At 38.0% G+C, this 14,171-nt stretch overlaps 1 protein-coding gene across 3 annotated transcripts in view; it reads left to right on the forward strand.

The window, feature by feature from the left end:
* The window catches only part of Sntg1 (syntrophin gamma 1), a 624,894-nt gene that overhangs the window by 367,043 nt on the left and 243,680 nt on the right, over window positions 1–14,171 (forward strand). The window contains exon 4 of one of the 3 annotated variants that reach the window (XM_055603535.1): window positions 6,441–6,575. In XM_055603535.1, coding sequence (XP_055459510.1) covers window positions 6,441–6,575 — 135 coding nt within the window. Of the gene's footprint in view, window positions 1–6,440; window positions 6,576–14,171 lie in introns of those variants that run through there. The other 2 variants (XM_055603536.1, XM_055603537.1) reach the window with 2 other exon arrangements.

A 14,171-nucleotide genomic window follows, 5' to 3' on the forward strand; every position in this document is an offset into this window, starting at 1 on the left:
AACTAACTAACTAACTAACTAACTAACTAACTAACTAACTAACTAACAAAAAAGAAAAAAAAAGAAATTTCTTCACTGTTTGGGAATAAATGGTTGCCAACAATTTTATATCAATAAAGAAAAACAAGGATAAACATATGTCATAAGGATATACTATACTAAAATTGTGAGCCATCAATATATTTTGGGACTTTTAATTCATAAGAAATTAGGATCTTGGGTCTCTGGAGGCTTCTGGACAAAGCAATCATGGAGAAAGGGGGAGCAAACCTTTCCATGTAATAGAGAATCTTAGTCCTCCAGTTGTGCAGCTTTAGGGGAAAATAATTCACTACTTACAGAGAAATCTGCTACTGAGTTTCTCCTTCATTGGCTAATGTGTTTACACTTGATGGACATCTGGGTTAAGATGATGGTGTCACTTTAATAATATTTCATGATAGTTCATGAGATTTGTACAGGCTAATGAGATTTCAATAACCTGATATTATCTGTAGGATATGTGGAGAGTCAACCTTCATAATTTTTGCCTGAAGGAAACAGAGGCAAGCACTAGGAAACACAGAACTATCTGTCCCTCAGTCCAACCTCGGTGTGGTTTCTCCACCTCTTCTCTTAGAGTGGAGAGTAAAGTAGATTACTTTTTCTCAGCGCATATTAAACCATAGGCAAATGGTTTTCAGAGAATAAAATATACACCCACTTCAAATGCGCTGTCATTTCTAACTAAATTCTCATGATTCAATGTTAGGACACTATAAGCCTTTGTGACTGTGTTGTAATGTCAATTTATCCTCACTTTATATTTGTGGTTTTCTCCAAGGAGCTATTTATTGGTGTGTGTATTTTGATCTAATAAAATAGCTTCCCAACTTACTTATTTTTGAACCTCATATGTTTTGAAGTTAAAGTGTGCCCAATATCTGTGTTCTGTAACAGTCAACTATGTAATAATTAAGATAATTTTTTGAACATGGCTTGCAATAATGCTTACAATGCTTACTATTCTTTACTGGAAATAAGATGGGAAACCCTCCTGTCAGGTCTGAGCTGCCCATACTTTATCTGGCTCTTTCTTTAACTTTATATGTGAAATAATGGTGTACTTCTGGGTGTTACAGGAAAAGCCCTTCTCCAATTGAAATGCAAATATTTGTGATTACCAACTGTATTCTTAAACAACTGGGAATTCTGGTACATAATAAACATACATGGAAAAATCATCAAATGTGATCAATTTTTTTTAAACTTTTAAAAATTTTTTTATTAATTACACTTTATTCATTTTGTATGCCCCCATAAGCCCCTCCCTCCCAATCCCACTCTCCCTCCCGTTTCTGCATGCATGCCCCTCCCCAAGTCCACTGATAGGGGAGGTTCTCCTCTCCTTTTTGATCTTAGTTTATCAGTTCTCATCAAATGTGGCTGTATTGTCCTCTTCTGTGGCCTGGTAAGGCTGCTCCCCCCTCAGGGGGAGGTGATCAAAGAGCTTCCCAGAGACTCATACTCCAACCAAGGACTACTCATGGAGATAACCTAGAACCCCTTCACAGATGTAGCCCATGTCAGGTCAGTGTCCAAGTGGGTTACCTAGTAATGGGAAGAGGGACTGCCTCTGACAAAATGTGGTCAATTTTGATTGCTTTGATACTTCTATATCCAAATTCCTCTCATCTTCTTTAGATTATCATTGCATTTACTGGCCAAGATTAAACTGTAAACATGGGAGATTTTTTTTCATATGAAATTTTAGAAAAATTAGTTTATATTAAGAAAAATAATAATATTCTAATGTTGAAACAGTTGTACCCTGTAGATCTTCCTACTTCAATAACATTGTAGAACAGATTAGTGCAGATTTGGCAAGCAGAGGCTATGAGTATTACTACCAGACAGGAAGAAGGAATGAAATTAGGTAAGTTTCTTCATAAAAATGGCAGAATTATTTTACAACATCAGAACAATCCTTTGTGACAGAAGGTTTTTTTTTTTAAAGTGCTTCTTAGCATATAGAACAATAAAAATGACCACCATGCCAAAAGAAATCTACAGATTCAATGCAATCCACATCAACATATCAGCACAATCTTCACAAAAATGACAAGGTCAATCTTAAACTTCATATTAAACCAGAAAATGCAGGAACAGAGAAAACACTCCCAAATAGTAAGAGAACTGCTAGAGGTATCATGCCCAATTCACTACAGAGCCACAGTAATGAAAGAACCATGGTATTAGAACAAAAACATGCATGTTCATCAATGAAATTGAACTAAAGACACAAAGAGAAGCCTGCGTGCATAGGGATACCTAGTTGTTCAAAAAGAAGCAAAAACTGCACATTGAAAAACAGATGGCATCTTTAACAAATGACGTTGGTCAAACTTGACTGCATACAACACCAATGGGCCAAGGACTTCAAAATAAGGCCAGATAAACTGAATCCAATAAAAGAGAAAGTGGGGAGTAGTCTTGAACTCATTGGCACAGGAAATGACTCTCTGAAGAAGACACTGATATGAAAGACACTAAGGACAAGCCATGAGTGGGACCTCCTGAAACTGAAAAGCTTCTGTATAGCAGAGGACATTATCATTTGGACAAAGCAGGAAGCTACAGAAGGTCAAAGGATCTTTACCAATTTCATGGATGACAAGCATCTAAAATATATAAATAACAACAGCAACCAAAAGCAACCAAGAAAACTAGACATCAAGAAACAAATAACCCAATTAAACAATGGGATACAGTACTAAACAGCGTTCTGAATAGATAAAAATGAAATGACTTAGAAATGAAAAAAATTATCAATATCCTTGGTTTTCAGGAAATGCAAATCAAAACTACTGTAAATTTTTGTCATACATTAGTCAAAATGGCCAAGATCAATAAAACAAATAACATTCATGCTGAAAAGAATGTGGCGAAAGGGAAACATTTATTCTCTATTTCTGGGAGTGAAAATTTGTACAGCTATTATGGAAATCACTATGGCTGTGCCTCAGGAAGCAATGAATAATTTCCCTCAAGATCCAGATTTACCACTTGAGCATATGCCGAAGAGACTATAAATCTTACTTGCTCATCTATGATAATTCCTGCTCTACTCAGAATAGCCAGGTATTGGTAACAGCCTAGATGTACATCAACAGATGAACAGACAATAAATATGTGGTATATTTACACAGTGGGATATTATTCAGCTATTTAAAAAATAAAATCATGATAAATTGATTTTAACAGGATTTTAAATAAAATAGTAGATAAACTGATGAAATTACAACAAAAAATAAATAAAAAAAAGTACTGAGTAAGTTGACCAGACCCCAAAAGATGACAATTAGGGCTATTGCCTAGGCTATTAGTTGTTTTCTATTAATTGATTCTACGGCCCTATTGCTGAAAAGAATCCTTATATATCTTATTGAACACAGAGAAGTTCAGGTGGTGCTTAACTAGAGCCTTCACCACTACTGACTATTGTTCATGGAACTGGAAGGTACTTTGCACACTACCAGAGGAAAAAGCCAAGCACTAACTGACAACCTCTAATCTACAATGTCGACTTGCCTGCACAATAAGCTGGCGTGATAGTGCCACAAAAGTTGTGTGTGCAAACAACCACTCTCTGATTGGATTTGCAGTCCACTCCACAAGATGAAACCCATGGCAAACAATGCTTGGATTGCTCGATAGTTGCTAGAGACTAGATAGCCCACGGGCTTAGATGAAACCAAATACTGTTCTGCTAAGGGAAAATACCAATAAAATAACTCTTAAAATATCTGCTATACCCATAGATGGCCTTACTCAGCCATCACTGGAGAAGCTTCCTCTTGAAAATAAATGAGAACTAATAGAGAGACCCACAACTACAATGCACAGAGTGAGAAACTATAAAACAGCCCTCAATGGGATGTCTTCCTCAAGTCTTCCCTCTCACGGATCATGGATCTATGTGAAAAAGGATGAAGAAAGATTATAAGAGTCAGATGGATGACTGCAAGGAAAAAGGGACTTCCAGACATAAGATGACTAATGTAAGTAAGTCTTCATAGAAAACTTGAAGTATGTATAGGTCCTGCACAAGTTGTCCTAACAGTGTTCCAGAAACTGAGAGAGGGATATGGACATGAGCTCCCATTTGTAAGAAGGTATTTCCAATGGACAACTGCTTGCAAAGTAAAATTTAGTTTTCACCCATAGAGTCTCTGTGGGCATATGAACCACACTCTAGGGTTGGCTTCATGCCCAATACTAAAGGTCAACACCAAACAAACTCAATGTCACTTTTGTATATCTTCCTTTTCTTTTCTCTCATACTGCTTTATTTGAGATTTTTCAAAATCTCATTGGTCTTTTAATTATGCATTATGTTTTATAATTCTGTGTTTTTATGTGGTGTGTGTGTGTGTGTGTGTGTGAGTGTGTCTATGTCTGTATGTGTATGTTTCTGTCTTTTTAAATTACTTTTTCTGGTTTGTTTTCTGAAGAGAGAGAAAAAGAAGGTATGGAGGTGTGGAGTTGGACATCTGGGGTGGAGGGAAGGATCTGGGAGGAGACGAGGTAGGGGAAGCTGTAATCAGAACATACTGTGTGATAAAAAAAATTATTTTCAATAAAAATAGTATGGTTTAATTATCCAAAATACTGATCCCCACTCAAAGGAAAACAAAAGAGGTTTGTGAACAATTGACAAACAAACAAACAAACAAACAAATCAATTCCATATCAAAAGCATACTTAATCTGAGGCGTTTCTGGTAGATTGTTTTGGGATTGCTTTGTGAGACATTACTGAAGATCGGCTCTAACATATAACAGGAATACTTTGTGTCTCATCACACAAGACCAGTGCACATTGATTGAAAAAAGTTTAGCTCACATTCCAGATTATCATGCCATGGAAGGCAGTCTTTTTATTGTACATACAAAGCTATCTGACCCTATAGATAAATAAAGACTTAATTTTAGGAAATGAAGCTTTTTTAATATTTTATACTACCATTCTTTAGTATATATGGATACAATTAATACATCTTTGGATTGTGTGTCAGGATGATGGGTTTTAAAACCCTACTATTTGAGTTGCTGACTTCAGTTTCAGAACGCATTGAATGAATGTCAGCTTGAGATTAAAATGAAATTTCTAACTGTTTTGAAATATTTATAAATGTTTTGTCATTTTTTTTTCCTGTGGCGTTCTTAGGGTTGGTTGTTTGAATCGTTCAGTAAAAACAAACAAAACAAAAAATCCTGAAGATGCTCTGTGTCCTTAATACAAATATTCAGTTGAGATTTAATTTTTGTGTAAAAATAAACACATTCATCTGATTACTCTGCCTCCTTACAAAAGAATGATCTTGTAAGCACTAATATTAAACATTAAATATAGCACATTCTAAGGAAACAGAATTCAGCTGATGCCTTTGGATAGTTATTGCCAAATCAAGCCTGGCACTATTTATTTAAGTACACACTGTCCTTAAATAAGTTGGATACACATCCTGTCCATTTACCCATCGATCCAAGTATGGCTCAATGATTATTAAAGAGAAGTAGCATCTTTGAAGTAGTGATCATTTTTGTTGACTTTGTGATTCACACTAAGATTCAGGAAAAACAAATTCAGAAGTCCTTAGTCTGTTTGCATAATTTCCAAAAATGTATAAGCAAAAACATGCGCTTACAATAACACTTTTCTAGCTTATAATAAAATCTGTTTTTATTTTTTTTTCATTTAGGTAGTTATCAAAACCTCATCTTCATCTATTTATAGGTACAAAGTTATTTGTGTGTGTGTGTGCGCGTAAAAATGCATTCATGTATGTATGATCACAACTAGAAATGATAAGATAGTGGAAACCTAAATAAATCCTAAGCATATAGTTTCAGTTTTGAATTTTATGTCAAAGACAGAAAGTGGCTTAATGCTTACCAAAGCAAGGATGAGAAATGGAGACCAGATGTACAGGATGGTTCTTTTTCTTCTGTTCCTTTTGGAGTAATCAGAGTTATTTGAAAGTGATTATACACGTGGCATAGTATATGTATACTGAATATATATACCTCAAACTGTAAATTACAAACCTTAAAAGGTTGAATTTTATGGAACGTAAAATGTATCTTGATGTATCTATAACCTTTATATTTAACATTTTAAACAGTGGTTTCATCATTTCTCAGTGTAATGCAGTCTCCCCCCCCCCCCCCCCCCGTCTCAGTGCGGTTTCTCTGGCATGGTCTCTATTACCTGAACCTCCACTTTCCTTGAAGTGGTTTTTCATTCTTCAGTGTCTCTGTGAACTCCTGTGTAAATGATGAGAGCATTGCTCTCAGGTCTCAAGTGTTGTCCATCACATTTTGCTGTAAATAGTTGTGAGAATTATAACCTGTGTATTGAACATTTTTTTTTCTCTTTCTTGCTCTTTTTATCTGAAGACGAAGACAGGGGTTTGCTTGCTACAAGATGGTAACCAGGAACCTTTCAAAGTTCGGCTTCACCTCGCCAGAGATCTGCTGATGCTACAGGAACAGGATGTGCTATGTGTGTCTGGTGAGCCTTTCTATTCTGGTGTAAGTAGCTCTTCCATTGGCATTTTTTTTTATTCTGCTTTTTGGTAATGAACATACTTGTTCACAGAAAACTCTGAACACATTTTCTCTAGTCAACTGCCCTGTAGGTAATTTTTGTTCATAATACACAGTAAGCCATGTCCCCATTTTAAGGACACCGATTATGCCCCAACACACTATAAAGACTTCTCACTTTATCTACCGAGTTCTTGCTGCCATATGACAATGAGTGATTTCTGCATTTTCTTACCATGTGAGAGTACAAGTCTGGTTTAGAACAATGCATACCAATGCCCTCTGCCCTGGTCTTGTACATATAACACCACTTTCTGGAGTGATGTTGAGTATGATGGTAGAAATCATCTTCCAATGTCCTTGAACAAAGAGACTCAAAGGTAATGCTCACTGAATCCAAGGTGAAATATTTTCCCCGAGACTGTATCTAACTGGGTCCCCAGACCATCAAGATAGTATTAGACAAGGGCAGTGAACAGTGAACATTCACTGTTCTAACAGATGTGCAGATGTGTGGTGCTCTTCTGACTCTGGCCTCAGTGGAAAAATTGTTTAATAAAACTAACTGGAATACCTCTTAGTACCATATCACACTGTGAAAGACATCCTTAGGTGAGATTTTATTTTATTGGGTAAAATATTAATCATAAAACAGTAGAAGTTTTACAGTCTATCATTCGCTAAGAACACTATGGCAACAGCACTGACATGTCCACTCAAGGGGGTGGGAGATTTTTAGAAAGCATGAAGCAACTCCGCAAGGAGATCTAAATTATGTTTTGTGGACTGACTTCCTTTGCAGAGTACTGAGGGTGGTAAACATTAATGACTTGGAGTCTTCAAATCTTTTCTTACCAATGCCTTTTAGGACTCACACAGATTCTGAAATCAGTAGTTCTTTGCTAACTTCAGATAAGGGGCATATTGCAAACTGTTAACCATCCTTTTTTTTTTCACAGGCCATTTGAGTTCTAAATCATGGGGTCGATGTCCAGGCTGATTAAACTGTTCCTGTGAGCTTGGTCTTTTCCACTCTTGCTTATTAAGAGAGCAGTACTTAATTCCCATTCTTCCCTTTTCTTTTTGAGACAAGAAGCATGGTTCTCTTAACTCTGGAATAAAAATATCTTAGAGGTCATAGATGATTTATTTTAATTAGCAAAATTGTATTGAATTACTAAAATTCAATACTTTAATGCTGACATGATAGAATTGATTTGAAATTTGGCAGTTAAAACAGCTAACACACATAGATCCACTCTCTTTTGCATGTAAATTCCAATAGAAAGTACAGAATGCAAAAAAAAAAAAAATTCAGAGTGAAGGAGAAAAAATTTCACAGCATTGCCAATAAAGGCAAAACAAAATGTTTGACAAAATTCATCAACCATCTGTTAGAAACACTTTCAGCAAAATAAGAACAATGTTTTGATACGAGGTTGTGATGAACACGGCCCACTAACCACAACAAATATCTATTTAAGACTAAACTATGCACTATTCCTAATTGTCTGAGAAAACGCCAGATTGATGTCCAAAGTGTTTGTACAAGGTTACATTCTCATCAGCAGTGAAGAAGGGTTCCCCTTTCTCTACAGCCTCTTTAGCATGTATTGTCACTTGGGTTTTCTTTTTTTTTTTTTTTTGATATCTGTTTAAATTTATTAGAACATACATACAGTAAATCTTCAGAGACTCCCCTCCCCCATCTTAGCATCATCGGACTATTGTTTTCCTTAAGACTTTTATGGAACAAGATTGCAGTCAACTTTTAGCTTAGGATCAGGTGTGTCAGCTGCAACTCTCTGCATTAGTTAGTTTTTCATTCCTATAACAAAATGCTTGAGACCGGTTAATTGTATCTTAAAAAAAAAAAAAAATAGGTGGCGAGAAAGGGAAGGTGGGATTGGAAGGGGAGGAGGCAGGGGGCTACAGCTGAGATACAAAGTGAATAAACTATAATTAATATAAAAAATAAAAATTTAATTAAAAAAAAGAAAGTAAAGGAAAGGAAAACAACTAAACCAAAACAAAGACTGATAATACCAACATCTCAAGACAACCCTACCCAAATTCTTCCTTCTGAAACTCAGAATCCATGTGGTTAAAAGAGACTGGTTGAAATTTTTTTTAATTAAATTTATTTTATTTTATTTTTTTATTAATTACACTTTATTCACCTTGTATCCCCCCATAAGCCCCTCCCTCCTCCCCTCCCGATCCCACCCTCCCTCCCCTTTCTGCATGCATGCCACTCCCCAAGTCCACTGATAGGAGAGGTTCTCCTCTCCTTTCTGATCTTAGTCTATCAGTTCTCATCAAAATTGGCTGCATTGTCCCCTACCATGGCCTGGTAAAGCTGCTCCCCCCTCAGGGGGAGGTGATCAAAGAGCAGGCCAATCAGATTATGTCAGAGGCAGTCCCTCTTCCCATTACTATGTAACCCACTTGGACACTGAACTGCCATGGGCTACATCTGTGCAGGAGTTCTAGGTTATCTCCACGAATAGTCACTTGGGTTTTTGATCTTAGCCATTCTTATGGGTGTAACGTGAAATCTCAGGGTTGTTTTGATTTGCATTTCCCTCATAAGGATGTTGAGCATTTCTATGTGTTTCTCTGCCATTCAATATTCCTCTACAGAGGGTTCTAGGTTTAGCTCGGTTCCCCATTTTTTAATTGGATTACTTGATTTGTTGCTTTTTAACTTCTTGAGTTCTTTATATATTCTGCATATTAGCCTTCTGTCAGATATAGGTTTGGTGAAGATCCTTTCCCAATCTGTAGGCTGTCATGTTTTTTTGTTTGTTTGTTTGTTTTGTTTTGTTTTTCTGACAACAGTGGCCTTGGCTTTATAGAAGCTTTTCAGATTCATGATGTCTCATTTATTGATTGTTGATCTTAGAGCCTGTGCTGTTGGCATTCTGTTCAGGAAGTTGTCTCTTATGCCAATGAGTTCAAGGCTCTTCCCCACTTTTTCTTCTACTGGTTTAATGTGTCTGGTTTTATGTTGAGGTCTTTGATCTGCTTGGATTTTAGTTTTAAGCAGTCTAATAAATAAGTATCTATTTGCTTTTTTTTCTACATGTAAACGTCCAGTTAGACCTACAATAAGATATTTCTGGTCCTCTTGGTTGCCCACCAGAATTAGAGGTGCCATGAGCTGCATGGCTTTGGGTTTGATGTAGTTAGAGTAGTGCGGGAAAGAAGAAAGGACTGACACAAATATAGAAAATCTGGAATTCATGCCATGTGCTCTATTGGAGATGTGCAAGTAGCATTCTGGGACCTTATCATGTTTATTTTACACATCTGAATCAAGGAGACAGGCTTACTCTGTACAGTGTAATGAAGTGGAAGAGTTCTTTTTTTTTAAGTGAAGAAAATTTAATCTTCTAAATAAACATATTGAATTCTATATGCGGTTCTGCAATCATATTTTACAGTTAAGCTTTACACAGTTATGAACAATGAACATTTTTTCTTATTGATTCAATTTTTATACTCTTCTTACAATGGTTGTGTGATATGCTAACACATACAGTTTTGATTTTTTATTCTTTATTAATTACACTTTATTCACTTTGTATCCATCCTGTGGTTCCCTCCCTCCTCTTGTCCCAATCCCTCCCTTCCTCCACCCTCTGCATGCATGCCCCTCCCCAAGTCCACTGATAGGGGAGGTCTTCTTTTACTTCCTTCTGATCCTAGTCTGTTAGGTCTCATCAGGAGTGGCTGCATTGTCTTCCTAGGTGGCCTGGTAATGCTGCTTCCCCCTCAGGGGGAGGTAATTAAAGAGTAGGCCAATCAGTTCATGTCAGACAGTCCCTGTTCCTATTACAATGGAACCCACTTGGATGGAAGGGTTCTTATATACAGCTGAACAAAGAGGCAGGTTTAAATAGTGTATTTTGGAGGTCTCTGTAAGGGAACAGCCTCCAGACTGTAAATGTCCAGGAGGAGAAATCTCTGTCATTTCTTTCTGCCCACATTGTTAATATCTGTGCAGAGGCAAAAGGAAGACTTTTCCATTCCCATGAGTTGTGGCCCTGGGTTCCTAGACATGCCTGTGTTTAAGGAATCATATTCATACAAGATCTGATCTCATCTGTTTCTCAGACATTTGCTAGGGCTTCCTTACTCCCCAGAAAGGACTAAGTCTCTGTTGCTGAAAACACCACACATTTTGGGTTCAGAGAAATCACATTGAAAGTGAGTGGATGTCCTTCTTTCCTGACTAGCATTCACTGTGGCAGGTTACTGGGGGAGAAAAATTTTCTATGATTTACCCAGATGTGGACCCTGAATGGTATAATGCCAGCTGGTCAGGCCAGATATGTCTACTGGAAAGACTGTTTTCTGATAAGATAAAAGGGTAAGATATATGATAAGATAAGATATTTAGCTGAGAAGATATATGGCTGGTTACTGTAAACCTAATCAAAGCTCATTTGCTAGGGAGGTGCCAGACATTTTGAAGGACCTGCTACTGATACTTTGCTGAATGATTCTGTAGTAAGACTACTTTCTAAATATTTACATTTTACATTCATTGATTATAATGCCCTCAACCTGTGGTTCTCAACCAGGGTCACAAACCCCTTATGGCGTCAATCCTTTCACAGGGGTCACCTAAGACCATCGGAAAACACAGATGTTTACACTGTGATTCATAACAGTAACAGTTATGAAGTAGCAATGAAAATAATTTTATATGATCAACACAACACGGGAAACTGCATTAAAGAGTCAGAGCGTTAGAAAAATTGAGAACCACTGCCCTAAACAGGGTACAGAATCTTCTCTTCGCTGGGTGACAGTCAATGCAGAGATCCATCACAGAGCAACATCTGGGTCTAAGTGACAATGGAGTGTTCGTGTATAAGCAGGGCAGCAATATCACCCATTCCGAAGCTCTGAGAATATTTTGGGAGAGGAACAAGAAGTTTGTAAGAGCACAGGGAAGGGAAAGAACATTATGAAATGCTGCCTTCTGGTTCTGATGTAGCCACTGCAACCACTAACAAAATTGTTGTGGCTTCCTACATAAGACCTGCATTAAAAAAAAACAAAACAAAACAAAACATGATATTAGGAGGTAACTAGTTGGGAGGGAGGGGATTGGCAGGAAGAGTTTGGCAGGAGTGGGAGGTGATTTCAGGTATAATGAGAATTGTAGCTATTATCTCATCACTAGTTACATTGTATGTGTGTATGAAATTCTTAAAAACAAAAATATCAAAAACAAAAAAGTGTGTTACCATTTTGAACTGTCACAAATAAAAGATAATGCAACAGCTAGATGTGATGGGAGAACCATCTGTAATCTCGGTATTCGAGAGGCCATGGCAGGAAGATCTTAAGTGGAATTTAAGCTGAAACTGGACACTGCTTCCCCAAATACAAAATCCAGACACTATATGACTGAAGTGTTAGGAAGACATTTCAAGCAGATGAAAAGTGTATGCCCTCTGTTGTAGGCTCCTGTCCTGTTTCTTGTTTTCTCCTACTTTCAAGGTCCATCCCATTTGTCTTTCTAAGTGAGGATTGATCATCTTACCCTGGATCCTCCTTGTTGTTTAGTTTCTTTAGGTGTACAGATTTTAGTATGTTTATCCTATCTTATAAGTCTAGTATCCACTTATAAGTGAGAGACTCTACCTAGCAATGTATCAAAGCAGATGCCGAGACTCATAACGAAACCTTCGGCAGAGAGTAGGGAATCATATGAAAGAATGGGGAGTTAGTAAGACCTGAAGTAGACAGGAGCTCCACAAGGACGAAATATATCTCGGCACAGGATTCTTTTCTGAGACTGATTTTCCAACCAAGGACCGTGCATGAATATAACTTAGAACCCTTGCTCAGATGTAGACCATGGCAGCTCAGTATCCAAGTGGGTTCCCAAGTATGGGTCAAAGGGACTGTCTCTGACATGAACTCAGTGGCTGGCTCTTTGACCTCCCCCAAACCTGAGGGAGGAGCAATCTTGCTAGGCCACAGAGGAGGACACTGCAGCCAGTCCTGACGAGACCTGATAATCTAGGATCAGATGGAATGGGAAAAGGACCTCCCCTATCAGTGGACTTAGAGAGGGGTAGGGAGGAGATGAGGGAGGGAGGGTGGGATTGGGAGGGAATGAGGGAGGGGGCTACAGCTAGGATACAAAGTAAATAAACTGTAATTAATATAGAAAATTTTAAAAATGTAAAAAAATAGAATTAAAAAAGAAAAGTGTAGTCCCTCTTCCCATTACTATGTAACCCACTTGTGTCACGCGCAGCCCTCGCCGATAAGGACGACGCAGCAACAACGGATTTGTCCAGCAGCAACTTTATTGTGAGGCTCTTAACAGCAGATGGAGAAGGACCCCGAACCCTGTGTGCGTTCTGCTTAAGTAGCCAGCAGGGTGACTTGTTCGTCTGTAATTGGTGCTCCACACAAAACCCAATTAGCATGTGGTCTCCAAATGGAGGACCACACAAGCCTACATTAGCATAAGGCGGCGCATGCGCAGATCGCAAAACAATGCTGGCAAGAAGAACCAGGAAGCAGGAAACCGGCGCCATCTTGTAATGGCGGGAGTGGCTCCCGACACACTTGGACACTGAACTGCCATGGGCTACATCTGTGCAGGGTTTCTAGGTTATCTCCATGAATAGTCCTTGGTTGGAGTATGAGTCTCTGGGAAGTTCCCTGTGTTCAAACTATCTTGTTCTGTTGCTCTCCTTGTGGAGTTCCCATCCCCACCAGCTCTTGCTATTTCCCACTTCTTACATAAAATTCCATTCACTCTGCCCATCAGTTGGCCATCAGGCTCAGCATATGCTTTGACAGTCTGTACTGCAGAGGCTTTCAGAGGCCCTCTGTGGCAGGTTCCAAGGTTATTTCCTGTTTTCTTGTGGCTTTCAGAGGCCCTCTGTAGCAGGTTCCGAGGTTGTTTCCTATTTTTTTTTTCTTCTGATGTCCATCCTCTTTGCCTTTCAGGATGGGGATTGAACATTTTAGTTAGGGTCCTCTCTTTTGCTTAGTTTGTTTAGATGTACAGATTTTAGTGGGTTTATTCTATGTTGTATGTTTATATGAGTGAGTATATAATCTGATTGGCCTGCTAGTTGATCACCTCCCCCTGAGGGGGGAGCAGCCTTACCAGGCCACAGTAGAGGACAATGCAGCCACTTTTGATGAGAACTGATAGACTAAGATCAGAAAGGAGAGGAGAATCTCCCTTATCAGTGGACTTGGGGAGTGGCATGCATGCAGAAAGGGGAGGGAGGGTGGGATCGGGAGGGGAGGAAGGAGGGGCTTATGGGGGGATACAAAATGAATAAAGTATAATTAATAAAAAATTTAAAAAAGAAAAAAAAAGAAAAGTGTATGTAAAACTATTATAATCTAGTGAATCTAGTGTATTCAATTTTCATAGGACACAGTAAGGCTGGTTGTTAGGAAGGGTGGGCAATAGAAGGGAAATAGAAGGGAGGCATCTTCTAAGGAAAATGAATTTCAGAGAATTTTGTCTCTTTCTTTCTTTCTTTCTTTCTTTCTTTCTTTCTTTCTTTCTTTCTTTCTTTCTTTCTT

The sequence above is a fragment of the Psammomys obesus genome, unplaced genomic scaffold, assembly GCF_907164565.1.
Source record: "Psammomys obesus unplaced genomic scaffold, mPsaObe1.curated_primary_1811, whole genome shotgun sequence".
In the NCBI taxonomy this organism is placed as follows: domain Eukaryota; kingdom Metazoa; phylum Chordata; class Mammalia; order Rodentia; family Muridae; genus Psammomys; species Psammomys obesus.